Here is a 25,481-nt window from a genome sequence, read left to right as displayed (position 1 = left end):
CCTGCTCCCTGGTTTTGCTGCTTTCGTGACTTCCTCTTTGCCTCGGCCTGCTGGACAAGGGTCTCTTCAAATTGGGAGAGGCCATGATGCACCGCCTGCCTCCAGGCTGAACGGTCAGATGTCAGGGTTTCCCATCTGTTGAGGTCATTCATAAGGTCTTCAGATCCCGCTTGCAGATATCCTTGTATCACAGCTGTGGTCTCCCTCTGGAGCGATTTCCCTGCACTAATTCTCCATCCAGGAGATCCTTTGGGATCCGACCATCAGCCATTCTCACGACATGCCCAAGCCAACATAGACGTCGCTGTTTCAGTAATGTATACATGCTGAATATTCCAGCTTGGGCAAGCTGTACAGTCCCAGGGTGCCCCCAGACAAAGGGAATGATAAAGTATTTCTGTGTAATCTCTACCTAGAAAACCATTATTATTATTGTTGTTGTTGTTGTTGTTGTTGTTTTTATTATCCTTCCAAAGGCTTGCTCTCCATATCACAACTGACCTTAGATCCACATTGAGGAAACCTAGAGGATAAATATTCTCAGCTGCATGCATGTCTTTAGCACAGGGGCAAAGTTTGCCTACATCTTAAGTGCCTTTTTTCCTCTTCTTGCTGACACGAGAGGGCGGGAGAGGAGCAGCGGGAGGCAAATGTCAAGAAAGATCTCCGTGTTGCAATCTGCAATTCCATAAATAAGATCCTATAAAATAAAACCTCGATTGCAGTGCAATCAATGGAAGTTCTCCAAGGACCAAGGTTTCTCTCCATAAAGGCAATTTCCCCAATGTATTTTTGACCTGATACTGACCCTTCCTTGAAAATGCAGTTTTCTTTCCGGATTGTTGATGCAACAGAATACAACAGAGCTTTTCAGAAACATTCCCTCTTTGGTCTATTCTTTCCTTAACCTGCATTCTCCCCCCCCCTCCTTTTCTGAAAATATACACCTGTCCATATATTTCAATGAAAAGAGGCCATGTTTCACATTGGTCAGCAGTTTCCAATTAACCTTGCGATTGTTTGTTTTTAGACTAACAAATTCTAGCTGTTTTCCCCCCTCCCTCAAAAAGCATCACCATAGGAAATGTACAATCTAGATGAGGCTTAAAATAGGCAGAAAACAGCATTACACTTGGTTTGGTGATTTGAAAATAATGCTAATTTGTTGAGCGGTTTCCATAACCATTTTGAAGGCAACAGATGAAAAGCCAGCTATTGAATTACATGGAGGCTTAACATTGAGAATGAGATGAGTGCAGTTTTCCACTGAATCCCTTCCTGCAGCCTAACACAGTACAGCATATTTAGCTACTGAAGCTAACTGCTAAGTAATTTTTTTAAAAAAGAAATTCAACAGCATATGCAAAGCAGTTACAATTATTGACACAGACACATAATGAGTACCTCATAATAAGTACCTCATAACAAGTTTGCTTGAACTGACCTTAAAATCAATCTAGGATATCCACCTGACCCAAATTTAAAATATCCACTGGCTTTTGAAGCTCACCAAAGAATTTTTAAAACAAAAGACCAACCTAGGCTTTATAGACTACAACAGAGCCGTTGACTGTGTGGTTCATGAGAAATTATGGGCTGTTCTGAAAGAAACTGGTGTGTTTCGGCACTTGATCTTCCTGATGTGTATTGTGGACAAGAAGCTACCATTTGGGCAGAATATATATAGCATGGTTTCCTATAGGCAAAGGTGTCAGACAAGGGTGCTTTTAAATCCCTTTATCTGTTCAATCTGTACAGAGAACATATATGGAAACCCAGACTAGATTCAGATGAAGGAGGAGAGAAAATGGGTGGAAGAAACTTCAATAGTTTAAGATGTGCAGATGACACCATCTTATGGGCAGAAAGCAGCAATGACAGCGATCTTGTGGTCTCATGGGCTCCCAGAGGCATCTCGTGGGTCCATAGTGAGATACAGGAAGCTGGACTAGAGGGGCCCTTGACCTGATCCAGGACAGGGCTCTTCTTCTGTTCTTATGACTTGGAATGACTTTTAGGGAAAGTGAAAGAAGAAAGTGTCAAAGCAAGACTGCAGTTGAATCTTAAGAACTGCACAACTTTAATGTTGACAATGAAGACATTGAAATGGTTAAAGATTTTTTTTAATACCTTGGTACAAAATCATCCATCCAAATGAAGACTGCAGCCAAGAAATCAGGAGAAGTCTGTACCACGTACATTTCCAGTAGAAGATTTTAAAAGAAGAAAACGAAAAACTTGCTGGAACATGGCTACTTTTTTGGAAATTAGAAGATGCTACTTTTTGGGGAGGGGGTTGTAAATAATAAATAGGTGGTTTTTGAAGCAATAGATAGGGACAGATTGGTGGAGACATTAATGCTTAACTGATTACACTGTTTTTGGTGGCATACAAATATATCTTTTTTATTTTCCTTAAAAAATACACTTGCAAATGCTGTGTATTTTTAGACAAACAATAGTACTCTGAAGACAAAACTTGCTGAAATGTGTGATACAAAGCGATTGAAGTAAGAAATACGTTCCATGTTTGGCTTCATGTTCCCTTGCTTTCATAAGCTGCTTTGGAGGGATGTTTTAAAGTTTAAAACTGTTGCATAAATAAATAAATACATCTTCCATTATTATTCGGGAATGCTTTAATTAATTTCATATTATAGATGCATACATAATATCAGATTGCAAACCCCATCTTTTATTTATACCGTAGTTCAACCTGTATTTAACCTCTACAGCGTCCAATTAAATCACCAGGAATGGCAAGTGAAAAGTTGAGAAAACGAAGAGGAACTGAGAAAGGAACAAACACAACAAACAGTTCAACACATAGGATGAAAAGCTTGTGTTTCTTCCAGGATACGACCAAGACGATGGAATAGGTTGGGCTAATCCAAGTGCAAAACCCACACTCAATTTATTTAACATGAAACGCTTGCTGCAAAGGATTTTGTGCTGGCATCGCACCCCGTCAAACGGTGTGTGCAAAAAAATAAACAGATGTCCACCTCTTCCTTTTCCCCCTCCAGACTGATTCCTTTCTGCAATTAAACCAACAATGATTTTACAGGCCAGTGACTTGCTCCGGCCGTGTGGATGCACATCTGTGTTTGTGTTGATGGGGCTAATCATTGGTGCCTCCGAGCTACCCTTCTGTGCAATCTTGGATCTTACACAAACACACACACCCTCTCTAAGGCATAAGCACCGCCATCAAACGGCACCAAGTTAATCTCTCCCTCCCTCCCTCCCTCGCACTTTGAGATGATGCTTCTAACCATCATGACAACGCTGAAGAATAGCAGGGGAAAGGTCTCCTTACCTGCCTACCTAAAACAAGTTTCTGTAAAGTAATGAATAGAGACAGCTCAGGGACCATCCGCCCGCACCAGCCTGCCTTTTATGGCTTGAAAAGCAAAACCACATGGGACTGGCAGAAGGTACTTGACTGACAGAGCCAGGACAGGCTTCCTCTTTGGTGACAGCCCGGGCCTTACCTCTTAAACCTGACCCACCGTAATTCCTTCACAATGCAACAGCCACGCAGCTGACAGTAGCAGCTGCACCTCCTAAGCGAGATGGATGGAATTTTCCTAACTGATCCCCCAAGTTGCAGTTTTGCCTTCAAGATAATTTACGAGCTGCTCTCGAGCCTTGAAGAGACAATATGCTTGCCATAAAATTAACTGTAACCGTTCTTGTAGGTTATAATTAACACTGGAAGGGTAGCACCAACTGGGGTAAAACACATGGCATAATTGATAGTGAAACTGGAAATTAAAAGGGGGGTGTGAACTATATCATAGCCGAGTGCAAGCCGCTTGAGCAAAACATACACACAGACACAATCACACACTTGGTGCTTTCCGGGGGTTAATTAGAATCTCTTTCCAAATGTACACATTTCTGATAGAGAGTGGACATCTGTCCCAGAGGAGCAAGTTAGTGTGTCTGCTGGGAAGAGGCATATGGATCAAACCTGGCAGCGTCTAAACATCTGGTTCCAAGGACAGTCCTGATAAATGGGGAGACCTGGCTAAATCTTTCACTGTCTCTACAAACAGTGCCCTTTTTGTGGCAAAGGGGAACCATGATAAACCCCCAAGTTCCTCTTGCCGATAGCTAGTGGTCTTCTTTTAAGCAGTCTGTAAGCCACCTGGAGCGCTATCTTTTAGTGGAAAGGCAGGGTACAAACGTAAGAAGCAAACAGACTGACAAAAAAACAACAACCTCACATCCAGTCAATACACATAAAAAGTTAGTTGGACAAAACAAATCCTCAGTGAAATGTTTTCATGGAAGATGTGGTTTTCTACTGTCTTATTAAGTGGCCAGAGGTGGTTTTTTGATGTTGGGGTATGTGCAACACATAGAATCCTAGAATCATGGAGCTGGAAGGGGCCTCAAAGCGTCCCACCCCCTGCTCAAGGCAGGAAGCCGAATGAGCTCTCCAAGGTGCTGAAAGTCTGGCCTGTGATGCCGCATTACGCTCCGGGTTTCCACCTGGGTCCACTGTCTGGCAGTCCCAGGGGCTCGAACCTCCAGTTCAAAAGTGGGCAGAGATCGGCTTCTGGAGGACAGAAGATGTCGGAAGATGCATCAGGTTCAAAGCACCAGGAAGCAACAGGCTCCAAGACTTCCTATCCCAGGATGCAAGAACCTGGCCATCAATTCAAGGGCCAGGACTCCCAACGTTCAGAGTGCTATCTGGAGGAAGATGACGACATCACTAAACTTTGCTTCTTGTGGAATTTAAAATAAAATGCAAAGAGCTTGAGTTGAATTTCAGTGATGAACCTTCTCTGGCCCTACCTGGAAATCCCCAGTACTAGCTGGCGACTCCTGTCCAAGAAGCAAGCAGATCAGACTCTACTTAGCTTCTGAAGTCAGGCAAGATCGGAGTGACTCCATTTAATAGAAGTGTGAGCTGAGAAGAGTCTGAAGAGTCCTAGAAACTAGAAGCAGAACAATGGGAGTTTGGAGCAGGAATAAATCCCTAACATGTATTTTGTGAGCAGAACAGAATTTGAGGGACAGATCTGTTACATAACAGCACTGATGTTACCTGTCTGTCATGGGTTTGGAGGGAAAGTTCCATCCTATGGGGAGTGGAAGGCGGGACATCAGGAGGAGGGGCTGTACTGTATAAATATGTGATGCCTGTGTGGTGAAGAGTAGATGCTGAGACAGACTGTGAGACACTGGGTTGGGACGAAGCAGCAGCTGGGGAAGAAGAAGCTGTTGTGGGAGTCTGTGTGTCTGACAGGGTACTACTGTGGGTCAGAGTACCACCCTGATAGGTTCAGGGGTCTGTTGGTTAGCCAGAACTGATGGGTTCAGGGTCTGTGCTTTAAGTTAAAGGTTCTAGGTGAACCAAACTGTATGCTTGTGTGTGTGAGAATAAGCCACGTTACTTTATTTTATTCACCTGATTGTTTTATTTACCCTGTTTGTATTTAAAATAAACCTTATTCTTTTATTGTTTAAAAATCCATCCCTGGTCTGTGTGACTTATTATAGGGAATGGTTGGTGGCAGCTTAGTAACTGTGTGATAGATCCCAGTAGGTCTGGGTTTGTCACATTGATTGGTGTCCAGCGTGTGGGATACGACTGGTCCAGTTGTCCAGCGGTCCAGCAAAGCCTTGGCAAGTGTGCCCAGAGCAAGGGGGGTCTAGTCAGGGACAGTCTGAGGCGCGTAGGTAATCTTCTAGGTGTACCTCACGGGGAGGTGCACTAGTGGAAGAACGTGCCAACTGGGGAGACTTAGATTAAGGTGCTCTGAGGCAGCCTAGTTTTGGCGGGAAAACGCTGAGGCAAAACTGCGTAGCAACAGCGAGCTAGCTTGCCAGCTGAGAGGCCCAGCAGAGGGGGGTAGGCTCTGACTCGATACTGTTGCAAATTTAGTGCTGAAGAACAGCAGCAATCTCTAGGAGAGCTGGTTCTGAGGCAAAAAGGAAAAAAGTGGTCGTTTTATTCTGAGGCTTGACTTTTTAAAGCAGCCTGTTCTGAGGGGGGGGTATGCCCTTGACTCGAAGCCAAGTAGCAGATATGAGTGAAGTGAAAGACCCCCAGATTGACCAAGGTTCTGAGGATGAATTTGGCTCAGTGCAGGGTGACAGCACAGGAGAACAGAACCCAGAGCTCAGAAAATTGCTCATAGCCCAACAGCATGAATTGAGGATGAGGCAATTGGAAAAAGAAGAAAGATTAGAGAGAGAGAGAATGGAAATGGAGAGGGAATTGCAGAGGGAGAAAATGGCGTTTGAATTAAAAAAACTGGAACTGATGAACCAGAACAATAATAATAATAGGGATTCTGAGGGAGGCCAATTGTCTAAGGCTGACCTGAAGAAATTCCCTGTGTACCACAAGGGAGATTGTCCTGAGGTGTTCTTTTCCTTAGTGGAAAGAGCGTTTGTGGACTTCTCAGTGAGGGAAACTGAGAAGATGACCATCATGCGATCTTTAATCAGTGGTAGCCTGGCTGAGGTTTATGCCGAGATGCCTGAGGAATTGATGAAAGATTTTGCAGAGTTTAAAAAACTGGTGTTTGCCAGACATGGGATAAATGCAGAGCAGCTGAGACAAAGATTCAGGTCCCTCACCAAAAAGCCAGAACAGACTTTTACCCAAGTGGGGGCCCAATTGGTGAGGCTGCTTGAGAAATGGCTATCGCAGGAAGGAACAGAGACCTATGAACAGCTTAAAGACTTGATAGCACTGGAACAGTTCTATTCAGTCCTGCAGGGGGAATTGAAATTCCAGGTGAGGGAAAGGAAACCGAAATCTGTGGCAGCAGCCGCAGAGATTGCAGATTTTATTTCCCAAATAAGAAAGCCCTTGGGTGAGGGGAAATCTGTAGGTAAACCCAAAGAAACCTACAGCAAGTACTCTCAGGGACCAGGGAAAAGCCAGCAAGGGGGAGGGGCCCATGGTGAAGGGAAGCCCTCAGACATGAAACTAAGACCTCAGATTTTGGAGGGAAAACCAAAACAAGATGAGAGAGAATCAAAATACGCCAGAAAATGTTATTTCTGTCAGGGAAAGGGTCATCTAATCTCAGAGTGTGAGAAATTAAAGCAGCTAAAAGGAATGGTGCCTCAGAATTCTAGTGGGACCAAGCCAAAAGCTGTGTTCTGTGTCCAGAAAGAGCAAGGCTCAGTGTCACAGAGGGAGCCGGTTGCCATGACTACTCAGTCTGGAACAGCTACCTCTGCTGATCAGGCTGAGGAAAATGGTCCTCTTATGGAGGTGAAGCGCTGCTTGCTGATAAAAACAGATTCTCAGTTGTTTGAGACAGCAGGGGTGGACGTAGGAATACTTGACCGTCAGTATAGGGGACTGCGGGACACTTGTTCCCAGGTAACCCTGTGCCATCCAGATATCATCCCTAGGGAGTTTATAATCCCAAATGAGAGCATGAAGGTGGCAGGGATTGAGGGGCAGATAATCTCTCTGCCAGTAGCAGAGGTACCTGTCAACTTTCAAGGCTGGAGGGGAGATTGGCGGATAGCGATTTCATCGACTCTGCCAGCAGCCGTGCTCGTGGGAAATGACCTGGCTGAACATGTGAAACGGGTGCTAGTGATTACACGTTCACAAGCCACCACAGGGACAGTTCAGGGGGGTAATGATGAGCCAGAGACGGAAGCAGAGGGGAGTTCAGAAGCTGTGGTGGAAACCTTAACCACAGACAGCAGATTTGGACAGGAGCAAAAGGCAGACGCCACTCTCCAAAAGTGTTTTGAACAGGTGACTGACGCCCAGCTAACACCTGAGACCCCAGTGAGATTTCTGGAGAAAAAGGGGATTGTATATAGAGAAACCCTGAGAAATATCTCAAAAGGGGGAGATGGGATCAGAAGTCAGCTGGTGGTACCTGAAAAGTATCGCCCCATGATCTTACAAAGGGGGCACTCTGACATGTTTGCTGCACACTTAGGGGTGAAAGGGCCCCTTGATTTGATCAAACAAATTTGGGAGCAGATCACCCAGGATGACTCACAAGACGTTGTGACTTACATAGACACCTTGATGAATGACCTAAAGCGAAATCTAGAGCTGGCAGCAGAAAACCTGCAAGCGCAGAAGGTCAAACAGAAAACATGGTATGACCGCAAAGCTAGAGAGAGGCACTTTGACCCAGGGGAGGAAGTGCTTTGGCTTAGGCCCTGCAGAGAGAATAAACTGCAGCTCAAATGGGCAGGACCATATAGGGTCATTTCCAAGATGTCAGACCTGAACTACCTTATAGAGCAGGAGGAGAACCAAGCAAGGAGGGTGGTTCATGTGAATGCCCTAAAACCCTACTACAGAGGGGAACAGAGGGTTTTATTCGCGATAAAAGCAGCTGAGAGTGAGGAAGCGGAATTACCCTTCTGGGAGGGTAGAGGGGAAGTAAAATACAACCCAGAGGAGGTAAAGATCAGTCCTGCACTCACCCAAGACCAGCAGCAAGAATTAAAAATGCTGCTTAGTAAATATCAACAGGTGTTTTCCAACAAGCCGGGGATAGTGAAGGGAGTGATGCATCGGATCCACACAGGGGATGCACCCCCGCAGGCAGTATCCCCATACCGAGTAACGGGACCCTATAAGGACAAGGTGCGGAAGGAGTTGGACGAGATGCTGAGGGAGAACATAATCGTCCCCTCTTCTAGTCCTTGGTCCTCTCCGATAGTCCTTGTGGACAAGCCTGATGGGAGCATTAGGTTTTGTGTTGATTACAGGAAATTAAACCGTGTAACCACTCCTGATGCCTACCCAATGCCCAGGCTAGACAACCTGATTGAAACCATAGGGGGTTGTCGGTTCATCTCATCGTTGGACCTGGTAAAGGGATATTGGCAATTAAGAATTGATCCCAGGGATCAAGAAAAAACTGCCTTTTGCAGCCCTTTTGGTCTCTATGAGTTTCGAGTCCTGAGCTTTGGTCTCAGAAATGCACCAGCCACATTCCAAAGGCTGATGGACCAGACCTTGGTAGGGCTCAGTGACTTTACAGTGGCCTACATTGACGACATAGGGATCTTCAGTAATACCTGGGAAGATCACCTGATACACCTGGAGTTAGTGCTGCAGAGGTTAAGTGCAGCAGGGCTAACAGTAAAGGCCAGCAAGTGTCAGCTGGGTAGCCCAGAAATAAAATACTTGGGTCACATGGTAGGGGGAGGAATGATAAAACCCCTGGAGGCCAAAATAGAAGCAGTTCGTGATTGGCCTAGACCCAACACCAAGAAAAAGGTCAAATCATTTCTTGGGTTGGTGGGCTACTACAGAAAGTTCATCCCGAGGTTTAGCGAGATTGCGGCTCCGCTGACCGATCTGACGAGGAAGAAGGCTGATGACCGCATCCCGTGGACCAGCGACTGTGAGGCGGCGTTCCAGAGGTTGAAGGAGGCGTTAATCAACTATCCTGTCCTGCGTGCTCCAGACTTCGACCGGGAGTTCATCATCTACACCGATGCGTCTAACAGCGGGGTAGGAGCAGTTCTGTGCCAGGAGGATGAGAATGGTGACCAGCATCCAGTGTCCTACCTGAGTAGGAAACTTCAAAAAGGTGAGAGACATTTGGCAACCGTGGAGAAGGAGTGTTTGGCCATAGTCTACGCGATCCAGAAGGCCAAGCCTTACATCTGGGGAAGACATTTTGTTCTGTGTACTGACCATTCACCATTGCAATGGTTAAAGACAATGAAAACCCACAATAGCAAACTTATGAGGTGGGCTTTGAACCTACAGGACTATGACTTTGAAGTGAAGGTGGTCAGAGGGTCAGTGAACTGTGTTGCTGACGCCTTATCAAGAAGACCTGAAGAATGAAGACGGCGAAAGAACATGGACTATGTGTATATAATGATGACAAAAAGTAAAATGTACCTGGTTTTGAATTTGGTTTGTATGAATAAAGGTAAATTGATGTAATGTATATGGTAAATGTTTAAATGCATAATTGCTATGGTTAACTTAGAGTGTAAGGTTAAGTAAGTATAATATGGTATGTATAACTGTTGTTGTGTGTTTTATACAGGTTGTTTTTTGGTGAAAAGCACGTTAGCTTTCCCCCTACAAAACAACTTATAAAGAGGGGAGGTGTTACATAACAGCACTGATGTTACCTGTCTGTCATGGGTTTGGAGGGAAAGTTCCATCCTATGGGGAGTGGAAGGCGGGACATCAGGAGGAGGGGCTGTACTGTATAAATATGTGATGCCTGTGTGGTGAAGAGTAGATGCTGAGACAGACTGTGAGACACTGGGTTGGGACGAAGCAGCAGCTGGGGAAGAAGAAGCTGTTGTGGGAGTCTGTGTGTCTGACAGGGTACTACTGTGGGTCAGAGTACCACCCTGATAGGTTCAGGGGTCTGTTGGTTAGCCAGAACTGATGGGTTCAGGGTCTGTGCTTTAAGTTAAAGGTTCTAGGTGAACCAAACTGTATGCTTGTGTGTGTGAGAATAAGCCACGTTACTTTATTTTATTCACCTGATTGTTTTATTTACCCTGTTTGTATTTAAAATAAACCTTATTCTTTTATTGTTTAAAAATCCATCCCTGGTCTGTGTGACTTATTATAGGGAATGGTTGGTGGCAGCTTAGTAACTGTGTGATAGATCCCAGTAGGTCATGTTTACTCTCCACTTCTCAGAGCATTCTCATGGGTCCATCAGTTCTGCAGCTGAGGAATGAGCTTAAAAAAAGACTAAGACAGGCATGAATGCATGTATATTGAAGAGGCATACACTCCAACCTACATGGACCTTTCTATAGCCACCCATCATGGATGTCAACCAAGATACACAACTGTTATATTCCTCACCCCATCTGTCTTATAACAGTGTCTTAAGAAGCGCTAAAGAACAATTCTCTAAAATTGAAATGGATACCACATTTATGTGTGAATATATATCCTACGTTGTGGTGGTTATGCGCCATCAAGTCATGGGTGACTTATGCCAACCCTACTAATTTGCAATACATGGTTGCTTAAAGAGTGGTTTACCATTGATTTGAACCCACCTCTCCTGAGCCTTTGATTGTCTCTCTACATCATCCTGCCTCTCAGTGATTATCTTAGCACTGAATTAACAAAAGGCAAAAGAAAGTGAAAATATTTGATGATGATCAGAACTAATTTCGTTGCAGGAAGATGGCTTAACTAATTTTTTCTATTCTCTCACCAATCATCAGAAGCTGGAGGTGTTTATTTGTATCTTTCAAAATCCCTCCCAGCTTCACTAGCCAATATTTTTATATATATATTGTCTCTGCACAAGATATTGGAAAACAATTTGATAAATGATGGAACAGTGTCACCTATAGGTGAGAACCACTTAATAAACCGCCTCCATCCTCAACCGCGTCCCCAAGCTGAAAGCTGAATTTAAACTTTATCTATAACTGGGAAAATACATGGCAAAGGAAATAACTAAGATACACTGGGGACACCCCTAGTATAAAATAAAATTACTACTCTTCATGTGTGGTAAATTGTCTTCTTAAGATAAACACACTGTACAGCTAGCGATTAATCCATTATGGGGCGGACAAATTGCTAACCTTTTCTCTCCAGGGCATTTCTTCAAATCAACCTTGACCATGATGGTCAAAAATCATTCTGATTAAAGGACTAACACGGCAGCTAGAGACAAATTTGAGGGCGTCGAAAGTACACTTATCTCTCCTTAACATCAGGCAGAAAGCTTACATAACTCATAGGCTTTGTGGAAACGTTTATCCATGATCCTACCAGCCCAGAAACAAATATATAGATATAAAGACAGCTTTATTCTGAAGGGAGGAGCTCTGAAAAAGATAACAAATCAAACCAAACCAAAAATGATGAGCTAAGGAATATTTGACTATTTTTTAATATTATTAAAGGAGATCTACATGGAATTACTCTGTTTGCTTGGTATGCGGATATCCCTTCTCTCCTTTCTTTAAGACCTGTTGTTATTTACAGATTCATTCACATAGGTCCTGGTTTCTTCATGGGTATCTCGAATATCCAAGATTGCCAACCTCTAAGAGACACACTTGCATGAAACTCTCCTGGTAATGGGAAAAAAAAATGGGTGAGTTACATCCATATTAGAACTCCTAGGATCTCATGTATTTCGGAAATAAAGCAAGTTCAGGTTGGAACTCAGATGAGAGTTGGGACTCAACTGAGTACAGTGATGATCTCCAGGTAGGAATGGCGAAGAACTCTGTCTACAACCTTGGAAAGACACCGCTACTGATCAGAATTGAACATACTGACTTTGCTGGATCATGGATCTGACTCAATAAGACACAGCTTCTTATAATCATAGGAGCTTTTCAAACCAAAATATAGTTTATTAGGGATGGGATTTTTGGGGGCTACAAATGCCAATTTGGGTGCTCCACCTCCATCTGCAGATACCTTACAAGCACCTCGGTGTAACATCTGAGAGAAAGACCTCTATTCAAAGGCTTTTAGGAACAAGAAATAGAAGTGATATACATGGCATCTACGAAGCCCTTCTCAAGCTTGTTGGAAAAGCAACGGTCATGCATTTTCATCTGCAAGTGCAACTCTGTCCCCTAAATACTGCGTGCAAGTAAAGTGTTGGACTGAAGAATGGAACTCAAGCTCTTTTCATAGTTTCTTAAATTCCAGAGGAAGATGTTTCATTGCTGTCCTCTTTCATGCAGTATTTTGAACTTGGGGAGGCCACTACATAAGTCAAATCTATAAACTGTCAATGAATATTCAGGTTCATATAAAACAGCATGTGTAGTTGGGTGTTTTCCTTGTATCCTTTCAACTACGCAAGATCCTCAGATTAAATCCTGCTCAGAATCAATAGCCCGAATCAATTAACACCCCCCCTTTTCCTTGACAGACTGAACCAAAAGGAATAATTATTCAATTTGGGCCATTGGTTTTTTTATTATTAGTTGTTCCTTATATTTACAATATCAACCCAATCCTGTTATTCAAAGCTGGAGATGCTTTAGAATTCCCTCTTAATAGAATCCATCACCAGTATCGGATCTAGCATAGCATCCTAGCTCCATCACACAATGACAGTTCTCAAATTAAAACACTGATGGCGCATTCATGAGATGTTCAGACACAGTTATGGGAGACAAATAGGTTAAAACGGCTTGTTTAAGAACAAGGAATAATTCAGATGAGTTTGAACCAGCAATAGCCCTTCCAAAATGTTACAAGGTTTGACCTCCAAGCTAAAGGAGGTCTTATACCAACTCTATTCAGCCATTGCTTACCTGGCTTTCTCCAATGTTAGCTTTTCCCACCTCCATCATCCTATTGAAAATGATGCATCTTCAGGTTCCTGCATCCATGCCAGAACCTGGGAAAAGTGGGGTTCCTGCTTCCGTGAAGAGATTGCACATGAGTAAAAATCTCTCCTCTGCACACATGTACAGATGAAGATGGGGAGGCCAGACATTCCTTTTTCGGTGTGTTGGAGAGGACTGGGAAGCAATGGCCGATCAGGGCTCCTGGATTTGTTTCATGGGCATGCCATCAATAGAAGTGGCAAAACTACGGGAAACCTATGCAGTTAACCCGTGTGATGTAGTGGATAGAGTGAAAGACAAAGATTCAGGAGTCCTAGGTTTGAATCCCTGCTCATTCATGGAAACTCACCAGGGAAAGGGAGCTGGTGAAACCACTCCGGCAATATCTCACGTACCTTGAAAAGCCCCTGAGGGTCACTCTTAATCAGCTCCAACTTGGCAGAACAGAACATACATAATTCTACAAAGAACACATTTTAACGATCATGTCCTGCCTCTTTCTGTCAACCCGTTCCCCACCCCCCAAGATGGGTCATCTGCTGTCTGCATGCAAAACAGGTAGAATTTCAGCCCAAACATGTGTGTTTTTCCCCGCATAGTCACAAATGTGGAATAAACCATGCTTATGCCATTGATGTATACATCAGATGGATTCTGTCCTCCGTGCACCAAACCCAAACAGTGAAACCACAATCTACAATTAAAAAGAGCACCGTATCACATGAAGGGGGCAGCTGTCGTTCCCCCCCCCCCCATGTCTAGGAGCAAGCCTCACATATGGCACTTAATTCTGAGTAGAAGTTGGTAAAGTTGCACTACAAGAGTTTCATAAATAATCTCTTTTTTTAAAAAAAAAGCACAAGACATTAAGCAGCACCTTGCCTTCCTTTCTTTGTCTCCTTTGTCATATAATTCCTTTCTTCCATGGTCACCATTAAATCTTAATCTATTCCAGCTCCTCTTATGGGTCGCTGGTTCTATATGTACCATGGTTATTTTTTAAATGCTTCCCTTTGGTCAAAGCAGGCGGGGAGAGGGAGAGAGACAGAGAGAGCTGTCCCGTGCCAGATGGGTCACTTCACACTTCATTTATCAAACGCAATAGTCTACACCCTGCCTTCCAGGGCTTGCTTATTGCAGTTAAACTTTCCTACAATTTGGTAATAATTTTCATTATCAGACAGTGACCCTAAGAGCCAACAAGCTCTCTCTACCCCTCCAGCCGCCTTTTGTTTTTTGCCTGGCTGGTTTGAAATTCACCACCGCCACCTTTTAGCTTTTGACTCTACAGTAGGATGTTAAGAAGCTTGCCTTTACTTTATTAAGAGCAAGATGACCCCTGGCTAGCAGAGGTCAAGAAGGGGTCACTTCGAAGGGCTGAGAAGCTCTTTAACAGCTATAACAATCTGTCCATCAGACCCTATCGCACAGAATAAACAAACCGCAGCCTTTAGGAACCTTTAAGTTGATTCTGTTAACACTCACAGCATACTTGCATCCTCCCAACCTAATTATATCCCACTGCTTCATCATATAATGGCTGTCTCTCTGTGTACTGGATTACAAAGAAGCCAAGATGGTTTAAAACAGCCAACAAAGACTAGGCAGCTCGATCATCTTTGGATCCTAAGAGTTGGATCCTAAGAGTCATGTTTTCTTACACCGTCTACCTCTTTGTGCAGTAGACCACAACATGGTAAAGATATTTTTCCTTCCTTCCTTCCTTCCTTCCTTCCTTCCTTCCTTCCTTCCTTCCTTCCTTCCTTCCTTCCTTCCTTCCTTCCTTCCTTCCTTCCTTCCTTCCTTCCTTCCTTCCTTCCTTCCTTCCTTCCTTCCTTCTTCTCATCCCTCCCCTTCCTTCCTTCCTTCCTTCCTTCCTTCCTTCCTTCCTTCCTTCCTTCCTTCCTTCCTTCCTTCCTTCCTTCCTTCCTTCCTTCCTTCCTTCCTTCCTTCCTTCCTTCCTTCCTTCTTCTCATCCCTCCCCTTCCTTCCTTCCTTCCTTCCTTCCTTCCTTCCTTCCTTCCTTCCTTCCTTCCTTCCTTCCTTCCTTCCTTCCTTCCTTCCTTCCTTCCTTCCTTCCTTCCTTCCTTCCTTCCTTCCTTCCTTCCTTCCTTCCTTCCTTCCTTCCTTCTCCTTATCCCTCCCCTTCCTTCCTTCCTTCCTTCCTTCCTTCCTTCCTTCCTTCCTTCCTTCCTTCCCATGTTGACTGGGGGATTCTGGGAGGGCAGAGTAAAACAAAAACAAAAACAAAAAAATGGCCAGACCAACAGAATGGGATAAATTTGAAGCACAATCTTCTGCTTTGCATCCAATACAAGTAGTAAAAGAAACAACAAGATGATTCCCAATAATTTAAAAAAACAGCATTTGATTGAGCAATGTTCATTTCCTCCTCCTTATTTTGCTTAAATAGTTTTCCTAGCCACAGTTCAAAAATATGGAAATCCCATGCTTCGTAGTCTTCTTCCCATTCTGAAAGCTTCTCTCTTTAGTCACTCTGAGGGGGAGCTTCAAAGTAAAAACACGCTCCTATGCTTGGTCCCACTCTTCTGCATTGTCCTCTTGCCTGCCAGAAGAATGTGATGCCCTATAACAGATTGGGTTGAAAGAGATTCTCCCACTTCTGGCCTATCCTTAGCTTCCCTTGGAACTCCAAACATGCTTATGGGCCAGAACTCCTTCAGGAGTTAACCTTGAAAACATCATTCAGTCATGATCGCTGACTGGACTGGAATAGTAAACCTACAGCAACCCTGAACCCATTGTTGGCTTACAAGGATCATGGGACAGGAGGGACCTGATTTATCAAGTTGTGTATTCCCAATTTTTTTTTCCACTGAAAGGCAGAGACAAGCCGCCAGGAACCCTATAAAGCAGTGGTCCCCAACCTTGGGCCTCCAGATGTTCTTGGACTTCAACTCCCAGAAATCCTGGCCAGCAGAGGTGGTGGTGAAGGCTTCTGGGAGTTGTAGTCCAAGAGCATCTGGAGACCCAAGGTTGGGGACCACTGCTATAAAGAACCTAAAATACACTCAAAGATTTGAAGAATTTATTTGCACCCTACCCCTGGCTGGTTTCCCTCTCATTTATTTGACCTAAATTTCTCCAAGTTTGCGTTGTTCACAATAAGTCTCCTCAGATGCGCGGTGCAGGGTAATTAGAGTAATCTGTATTTAACTTCCAGAGAAGAGATGTGGGAGAGGAGAAAAATCTATTATCTAATCTAGCTGATCCCCTGATAGCTTGCTGAAAGTAAAATACTATAACCTATTGCCTGGCCTCTGACAAGCGCTAATTATTTCCTGTCGGAGCATATTTTTCTTGTGTAACTCCAAAGTATACAATAGGCTGATCTCTAAAACACAGGCTGTGTTGCCACAACTGTGACGGGTGTTTTATAACTTTCACCATCCTCGGGTGGCTACTAGTAGTATCACAAAGGGCCTCATTCCAGGCATCTCTTCAAGCTTTTGATGGAGGGAAATGCGTAGAGTATGGTCACAGTCCAAAATGTGCAGGGGACTCTTTAAGACAGGTCAACGGTAATGGGAAACATCAAATAGAGTTGAAAACAGGGTAGAGCAGGGGGAAAGATTACAGTTATTTAATCCTCTGGTGGCATTGTCTTTCTAAAGCTTTCAAGACACCATGCTCTTGAAATTTTCTTTCAGGTGCTCCGTTTTAATGAGGCCTGCCTTTCGTCTTCTCCAAAGTCTCCCCTCCCTCCCTCCCACTCATCTCCCATTTCTTCCCTGTCCTGCTAACCCCCACCCCCCTGCCTGCAAATATTTAACATTTTTTGTTCCAGGGAGGCTAAATTACGTCTACAGACTCCAGCCTCTGAGTAAATCGGTAGTTGTTCAAGGAGAGAGAGGGGAGCAAAAGCAGAAAACAGTGAAGAGTAAAAAAAAAGGCAGAACTGGATTGAGATGGACAAGGTACACCGTGGGATTCTTGTGTGGGTCACTATTGTGGCCCGTGGATGGCCGAGATAGAAAGAAAAACTGGCTTCCCCCATTTTCAACTCCTGGAAACTTCCAGAAGTGGGAGTGTTGCAACAAAAATGGGGAAGGCAGAGCCTCTGTTCCTTTGAGAAACACCCAATTGCCACTATTTTGAGCTCATCGTAAGGACGATCCGGGGACTGGAAACCAAGCCCTAGGAGGAAAGACGGAAAGAGCTGGGCATGTTTCACCTTGAGAAAAGAAGAAAGAGGAGTGATAGGATAACACTTTTCAAATACTAGAAAAGCAGTCGTACAGAGGAGGGCCAGGATCTGTTCTCCTTCATTACAGAGTGCAGGATACGCAACAACAGACTCCAGTTACAAGAAGCCAGATTCAGGCTGAATATCAGGAAAACACTTCTGAAGTGTTAGAGCAGTACGACGATGGAACCAATGACCTCAGGAGATATTGGGTGCTCCAACACTGAAGGTTGCATTGAGCAGGGGATTTGACTCTACGGCCTTATACGTCCCCGTCCAACTCAATTATTCTATGATTCTATAATTGCAGGAAGGGTGGGGGGGAAATCCAACGAAGGGAGAAAGGGACAGAGAGTATATAAAACAGCTCAAGTGCTACAAATTGGGGAGAGTTTGACTACAAACTCTGAAAATCGTATCTGTTCCCTCCTTCAGGACACAAAAAGACAAGAACTATGCTTCTTGAGGCACACACTCATATTCTGTGTGTCAGAGGGGCTCCGTGGTGTTATGGAAATCCATGCGGTGCCATCACGCTGAGATGTTGTGTCATATTTGATAGCTGTGACGGCTGTTTTGAAGGAACCAGGGACCATGGTGTATTCCACATCATGGCTGCCTGAAGGGCTAAATTGGACATGGCACACCTGGTGTATCCTGGCAGAAGCCCACCTTACACCAGCGCGGACTCCCAGGAATCCGTCCATGGACTCCACGATGCCAGCTGTTGGGCTCGCGTTAATTTTACTGGCATCTGGTTTCATGTATTCAGAGCAAGAACTGGGCCAGCTGACCAGCTGATAATTACCACTGTTGATAAAAGAGCAGGCAACTCCCCAAAGGTTCGTTTTAAAAAACGCCACCAACATTAACAAGACACTCTATACTTTTTGACACACGCTAGCAACAGAAAGTGAAACTCATGCCAATTTTGCTGCCTTCCAACCCATAAAAGCACAAAGCAAACGGTGTTGCACAACAAGAATACGCCCCATATAAATACCAGCCAACGTCACAAAAATACTGGATAATCATAATTGTGTGCTGTCAACTTAATTCTGACTTATGCAGCTCTTTCCAGGGTTTTCCAGGCAGAGAATACTCAGAGGTGGTTTGCCATTCCCCTCTTCTGGAGGCATCCTGGGGCTTTGCAGCTTGCCCAAGGCTACGCAGGTTGGTTCTGCTCATAGGAGGCACAGGGTGGGATCGAACTCCCAACCTCTGGCTGATTTCCTGTCCCTTCTCGGTTTGACAACCTGGAGGATCAGGTGGCACAGGTGAATGTTTTTAGTGAAAGATGGTCCGACAAGTAGCAAGGTCCCAAACCATGGATCCATGATGGGCCAGCAACCACCTGGGTCAAAAACCTTGTCCTGGCTGGTGTGAGGGAAATGGAGGCATCGCAAACCACAGAAGAAGTAGGCGTCACCTCTCACCTCTACCTCTTCCCCTTGTCAACAAAAAGCTACTGTAAATCGAAGGCTAGAAATCAAGAACCATGTTTTATCCCCATCTTCTCTTGGGCGTCCCAATGGTCTACACAGGGAGAAGAAATCTGTGCGTGAGGAAAAGGAAGCGGTGCAAGCCGGACACAACTTTTCTACCCCTGGAAAGATTTGGACCCAAAGTGCGGACAAGTCAATACCACTACCCGATACAAAATACAACCGAAGCTGTTTGTGATCACGGTTGTATGTTTCACCCCACAGAAAAATGCTTTGTATTTAATTTAATTTTTTAAAAAAGATGGAGCTTTCCTCTCAGTTTCTCACCTCACGAACCATTCCTGGCGTAGCTCGTGGCGCTCCTCAAGCAGAGGCAACAAACATTCAATCCTTTCCTTTCTTTGTTCTTCCACCTGTCCTTCTTTCCGGAGTTCACAGAGTAGATGGCTTGTCTTGTTTGCAAAGGTGGGGAGGAGAGAGAGAGAAAGGGGGGAAAAAACCATAAATATTATATATAAAAAAAGAAAAGAGGAAACAAAGCATAAAATTAATTAAAAAGCCCATAAGCAAATAGAGACAGTAAATCAATGGCTCCTTTTATTACAGTTGCACTGCTTTCCAATCAATACCGTAAATGATGGTCAAAAATGGCCACCATCTATTTGGTATTTAATCAACGTATATGGAATGTGAGGTAAAACCTTAAAGCTTCATCGCCCTAAGTAACACGACAGGCTGGGCATTCGAGGCCTTATTTTCACTACAGTGTTTCCCCCAAAATAAGACAGGGTCTGATATTAATTTTTGCTCCAAAAAAACGCAATAGGGCTTATTTTCAGGGGATGTTTTATTGTTTTCATGTACAACAATCTACATTTATTCAAATACAGTCATGTCATCTTCTTCTGGTTGCTGCACAAGGGTGAAGGGCAGGGTTGCACTTAACTGGGGTTTATTTTGGGGGTAGAGCTTATATTACGAGCATCCTGAAAAATCCCACTAGGGCTTATTTTCATGTGAGGTCTTATTTTCGGGGAAACAGGGTAGATGGAATCCTTTTCCTTCTGCTCTGTGTTGCTGACTTATTATTGGAAATCGCACATGGAGCTTGCTTATTGCCTCATGCTAAGGGCAGAATAAAAAGTGTGTGGGGAGCAAGGTGGATAGAAATCAACATTTAAACAAAAATCAAATTGATTTAAATCACAATTTAAATTTTTTAAAAAATATGTTTATTTCAATTTAAATCACCCAAAAAATATTTCTATTTTTAAAATTTGAATTGTGATTTAAATCAAATATAATCCCTCCCCAGCCAGGGGTGGTTTTGATTTAAATCAATTTGATTTAAATCAAATCCACCCTGGCTGGGGAGAGATTATAGTGAGTTGCTTCTTATACACGCTGGGCTAATGCAAGTTTAATTCCACACATTTGGTTTCAAGAGACTTCTGCTTTGCTCTTTCAACGCCCTGTCCCTCCCCCACTTACTTTGACCAAAATCTTACTCACACCACAAAAATTTATCTAAGATTATTTAAATGCTTCCTGTTCTGTCCTCTTTCTAAAGATTCCGGGGCTCCCTTAGGAAGACGTTGGGAGCCTCAGAATGAGGAAAAGATCCTTCAATGGCCCAAACAGCAGCCTTTAGAGGCTGAAAATGGCCACTGGGTTGAATCACAGAACCAAAGAATCATAGAAAAGTGAAGTTGGAAGTGGCCTACAAGGCCATCATAGTCTAGCCCTCCTGCTTGAGGCAGAAATACAGTCAAAGCCTATCTGTCAGGTGATGACCTTGGTTTTTCTTGAATGCCTCCAGTGGGGCCCTTGGAGGCGATCTGGAGGCAACTTTGGGTGATTAGAAGTCCTTCCCCACCCACCACCTCCTGGTCCTGAGGCTTGCCCAGGGCAGAAGGGAACCCCATGGAACCTTAGGACCTAAAAATGAAGGAGAGGAGGAAGCATTAAATTAATTCAAAATAAATTTTAGTGGCACGAGCTCATGACATTATCAGCTTCCTCCATGCAAAGTTCCACGAGCAGGATTTGGGCCGAGAAAACTGTCCTCTGTTCAGATATGAATGACAAGACGGCACACCCAAATTCTATGTATAGAAAAACCCAGTGGGCGGTAGATGAATTGCAGAAGAATCTGGCAAGGGAAAGCGGGACAGATGTTCTTCGTGTCCACCTCTTTCAGCCCTAGCTTAGAAGATGAAATGGTTAGGGATCATGGGAATTGTAATCTATGAGCATCTGTAGGCTGTGATGTTCCCCAGCCCTCTTTTAAAACCAAAAAGGATCCCACCTCTATTGACATCACAACTGATTCTAATGAGACATTCAGTTTCCGTCAGCTATGGAAAGACTGCAGCCTACATCAGTAAATGCAGTGCATTAAAAGATATTCCAGGGTGCATCCCATTTTCTGAACTGAGTTGCATACAGGTTCGAACGTGTTTTTTTAAAAAAGGTCATGTGTGCCCCAACAGTCAGAGGTTGAAGGTTCCAAAAAACTGGCTGAAGATGGTATCAACTAGGAAATCAATTACAGAATCAATTTAAAAACTGGCTGAAGATGTTTGTTTGTTTGTTTGTTTATTTAATTTATATCCCACCCATCTGGTCTGGTCGACCACTTTATCAACTAGGAAATCAATCAAAAAAACAACAACCCTACTGATAGAACCCCTGTATCTAAAAGATGAGCAGATCTTCTTTCCAATGTTGGGTGTCTCATCAAAGTAAGGCTCCTCATTCATTTAATGAACTTTAATGACAGATAATTGTCTACAGAGACCCCTGGATGCCGAGTGATGCCTTCAGTTCCGAATACCAGACTCAGCTTTACCTCTTGGGCTCTCTCTCTTCCTCCTTGAGACAAGCTTGGGACAGGAGATCGGCAGAATAAACAAACAAGACATGTAGACCTGCCTTATCTCACCAGTCTCTCAGCGGGGAATTTCTGCAGAGCGCTAACAGTTAGGATCCACTGAAGCTGTCTTTCTTCTCCTCCTCCTCCCCCAGCAAAAGCACATCCTGAAATTCCCCAGCGGAGAGATAACAAATCGCTGCTGGATCCTGGAAAGTCAGAGGTGGGTTTCTTGAGATAATAATGGTCATCAATAACTTTGTCCCCCAAGAAGGTTGTGGATTCTTGACAAGGCTACACCTTCCACCTTTCCCTCAGGATGGTATCACAATTTCACATATTCCACATTTCACACAAATGACCAAAAAACAAACAAACAAACAAAAAAAAAACACCAACCCACTCCACTTCTGAGTCCTTCTTTGCTTGGTCAACAAATGCGGATTTTAAGGGGAGATCTAATGTCCTCGTTAGTCCTCCCGAAGAGATTAACAGACTAAACCTCTGAGCCTTTGCTAAGCTCTCCGCACTTCAAGAAAAAGTAGTCTACAGCCAACGATCAATAGCAAACAAAAATGGGATAAGGAAGGAATGTGGAGTTGTGTTTGTCAAGCCATCCCTATTCCAATGATCAAGATTGTAACAAGAACAATGATGCCCTCAGTTGAGTCATTTTGGCTTCTAGAGAGAGTTCAGTTTAATCTTGCACTCCCTTATTTGTCCTTTCAGTAGATCATGGTACTTCTAACACTCTCCTTCATCAGCACATTTCTCAAGAAATTTATTCCCTCCCCCCCATCAGCTTCCTTCACTCTCCATCTTTCATAGCTGTACATAAGGTAAAGGTAAAGGTTCCCCTTGACAATTTTTGTCCAGTCGTGTCCGACTTTAGGGGGCAGCGCTCATCCCGCTCTTCAAGCCATAGAGCCAGCGTTTTGTCCGAAGACAATCTTTCCGTGGTCACATGGCCAGTGTGATTTAGACATGGAACACTGTTTACCTTCCCACCGAGGTGGTCCCTATTTATCTACTCGCATTTGCATGCTTTCGAACCGCTAGGTTGGCGGGAGCTGGGACAAGCGACGGGTGCTCATTCCGTTGCGTGGATTCGATCTTACGACTGCTGGATCTTCTGACCCTGCAGCACAGGCTTCTGCGGTTTAGCGCACAGCGCCACCACGTCCCCACATGGATGCACATATACATCAGGAAGAGACAATAACCAAACATGGGATGCATTGACTTGATGAAGGAAGCTATGGCCATTAGTCTAAAAGATCTGAACGGGAGTCATCACGGCATGCTCGTCACTAATTTCTAGGATTTCCATAGGTGGGAAATGATTCAATGGCATGCAGCAACAAAACACCCACAAATATATACACATTATACTTATATCCCCTTTCCTTTGATGAATTTATGGTAGAACGCATGGTTGGCTTTTTCACACTTTATCCTCAGAGAAACTTTATTAGGTATGTTACCAGGTACCTTTCCTCACCCCCCCTTCTCTCTCACACACACACATATTGTCGGAATATATTGTATCTTGTCAAAAACTGAGCTAAAAGTAGTAATGTCACTCTCACTATGTTACTCTGAGTCAATGGGTTTTGTGAAGGATCGGGTTAACCCACCCACCCAACCCCGACAATATTTTTGCGGCTTCAACAGAAGCGGTGTGGGAAGCAATGTTCTCCTGTTGAGATGTCTGCCATTTCTACAGGACATGTCTGCTGAACGCCGAGTTCAACAAAGCTCTCGCACAGCAAGCAGAGAAGGATTCATCAAAAAGAAACAAACAACCCATCCGATACTTCGAAATTGCGCCAACAAACCCTTGCAAATGCACTGAGGTGGAAAGAAAGTATCTCACCATCATCCTGCAGCAAAGGAGGGGGGGAAATGCTCTCTCTTGTTTTCAGCTTTAAAAAGCATAAACGTAAAACCTTGAGGCCACAGATATTGGTAAAACTTGTCCAATGCACCTTAATAATAATTTGTATGGACTTCTGTTCCTATTTGCCTTGCCCCTGGATGATCAGCAGCAACAATCTGTCCCTTGGATTTCTCATCATAGGCCTGAAGTTTTCTAACTTTCAGCACTCAATGGGTTCTGTAATTTCTTGGCCTTTATCCATGTGCACTAGTATGTCTTTACTGGATACCCTTTCGACCCTCTCCCTCTTTATAGGACACATGAAGGCATCTTGTTTGATGGTGCAATGATGGAAGCCAATGGCATGGTTTTAAGTTATCACCCTGCCATTTGGACTTACGAGGCTAAAACGGTGGCCTGTTTTTCTGTTTACTCAACACGGCAAGCTTGATATCATAGTTCCATTCAACAACATTGGCCGTAAAGTTTTGGTATTCTCTTCATTTTGTATATATGTGTATGGGGGGGGGATGAAAAGGCAAAGATGCTGAAAAATGCCCCCATGTTTGTGCAAGAAAGTAAGGGAGGAGCAGCGAGAGGCGATGAGAAGGAAAAGGAGAGGGGAGTTGTTTATAGAAGCCAGCTGCTACAACTCTGGCGCCAGCAGCTTCTCATCCTGCTTTTCTTTCTTCCTTTTTTTTTTACGCCCGCTACCTCCCCACCCCTTACGCTTGCCCAGGTATAACTAAAATGTTTGACTCCCAATGCTTTGGAGAATACTCCACTGATTCTGGAACATGATTAATTGCCCAAGACATGGCTGGCCATATGGAACAGAGAAAGCATCAAGTAATTCATACTTCTGTATATGATCATTTTGGCCCCTGTTGTTTTAATGTACAGGAAAGAACCGGTCTCAGCACAGACCCGGTGTCTTGCCCCTGACAGCCCATTAAGAAATCTCAAAGCACCTAGTTGAAGCTAGGCTGTTGGCTTTTCAATAGCAGCCCAATAAAACAGGAGCAAAGCTTTTTCCAGCGAGTCTTAAACCTTTCAGGTCCCATGCATTAACCACGGCTGCTAAAAACAACTGGTTTCTTATGATAGGAAATGGGATTTGATTTCTAGCCCCCACATACTTACCCGAAGCCTTTTTATGACCTTCTGCAAAATCTTTGCTTTCCCTTCCCTTCTCGACCCCGTTTTGTCTTTTCTCTCTGCAATTTCCCGGGTCCTTTGCTCCGGGTAAGCCTCACTGTCTCGTTTAAGGTTCTGAATATTCGGCTTTTACCAGGAATGTCATGCAGTTTATACAAGGGAGACAGGTCCCGAGGAGCAGTGAGATTATTACAAAATGTTTTCTCCTCTGGAGTTACAAAAAAGATCACTAAAACATGGGCCACCATGAAAGAACTGATAACGCAAGCAAAAAGATGTGGATGAGGGTGGAGTGAATCTGGAGCCAAAAAAAAGACATACGGTTGCTTTTATCATGCAAGGTTACAACTCATTAAGTTTTATTAAAGAAACAAGACAGCATCATTTATTCCACTGGTTCTTAACCTTGGGTTACTCAGGAGTTTTGGACTGCAACTCCCAGAAGCCTTCACCACCAACTGTGTTGGCTGGGGTTTCTGGGAGTTGCAGTTCAAAAACATCCGAGTAACAAAGGTTAAGAACCACTGATTTATTCAAGCAGTGTTGTTCCTTGAAATCATTTAGATATACTCGTACCCAGTCAAAAAATATTTAAATGATAGGATACTGCGGGTCGGATAGAACTTAGCC

At 43.9% G+C, this 25,481-nt stretch overlaps 1 protein-coding gene across 11 annotated transcripts in view; it reads right to left on the bottom strand.

Moving 5' to 3' along the window:
• FTO (FTO alpha-ketoglutarate dependent dioxygenase) overlaps positions 1 to 25,481 on the bottom strand; it is a 228,703-nt gene that overhangs the window by 92,435 nt on the left and 110,787 nt on the right. For 8 of the 11 annotated variants that reach the window (XM_020800047.3, XM_072980731.2, XM_072980732.2 and 5 more), the window contains one exon: positions 19,270 to 19,394. In XM_020800047.3, coding sequence (XP_020655706.3) covers positions 19,270 to 19,394 — 125 coding nt within the window. Of the gene's footprint in view, positions 1 to 11,837; positions 12,049 to 15,160; positions 17,449 to 17,532; positions 19,034 to 19,269; positions 19,395 to 25,481 lie in introns of those variants that run through there. The other 3 variants (XM_072980735.2, XM_072980734.2, XM_078380458.1) reach the window with 3 other exon arrangements.

Source organism: Pogona vitticeps, chromosome 10 (assembly GCF_051106095.1).
Source record: "Pogona vitticeps strain Pit_001003342236 chromosome 10, PviZW2.1, whole genome shotgun sequence".
NCBI classification, from domain to species: domain Eukaryota; kingdom Metazoa; phylum Chordata; class Lepidosauria; order Squamata; family Agamidae; genus Pogona; species Pogona vitticeps.
Note: the sequence above shows the minus strand (reverse complement) of the source record. Positions and strands in the feature narration are given on the sequence as shown.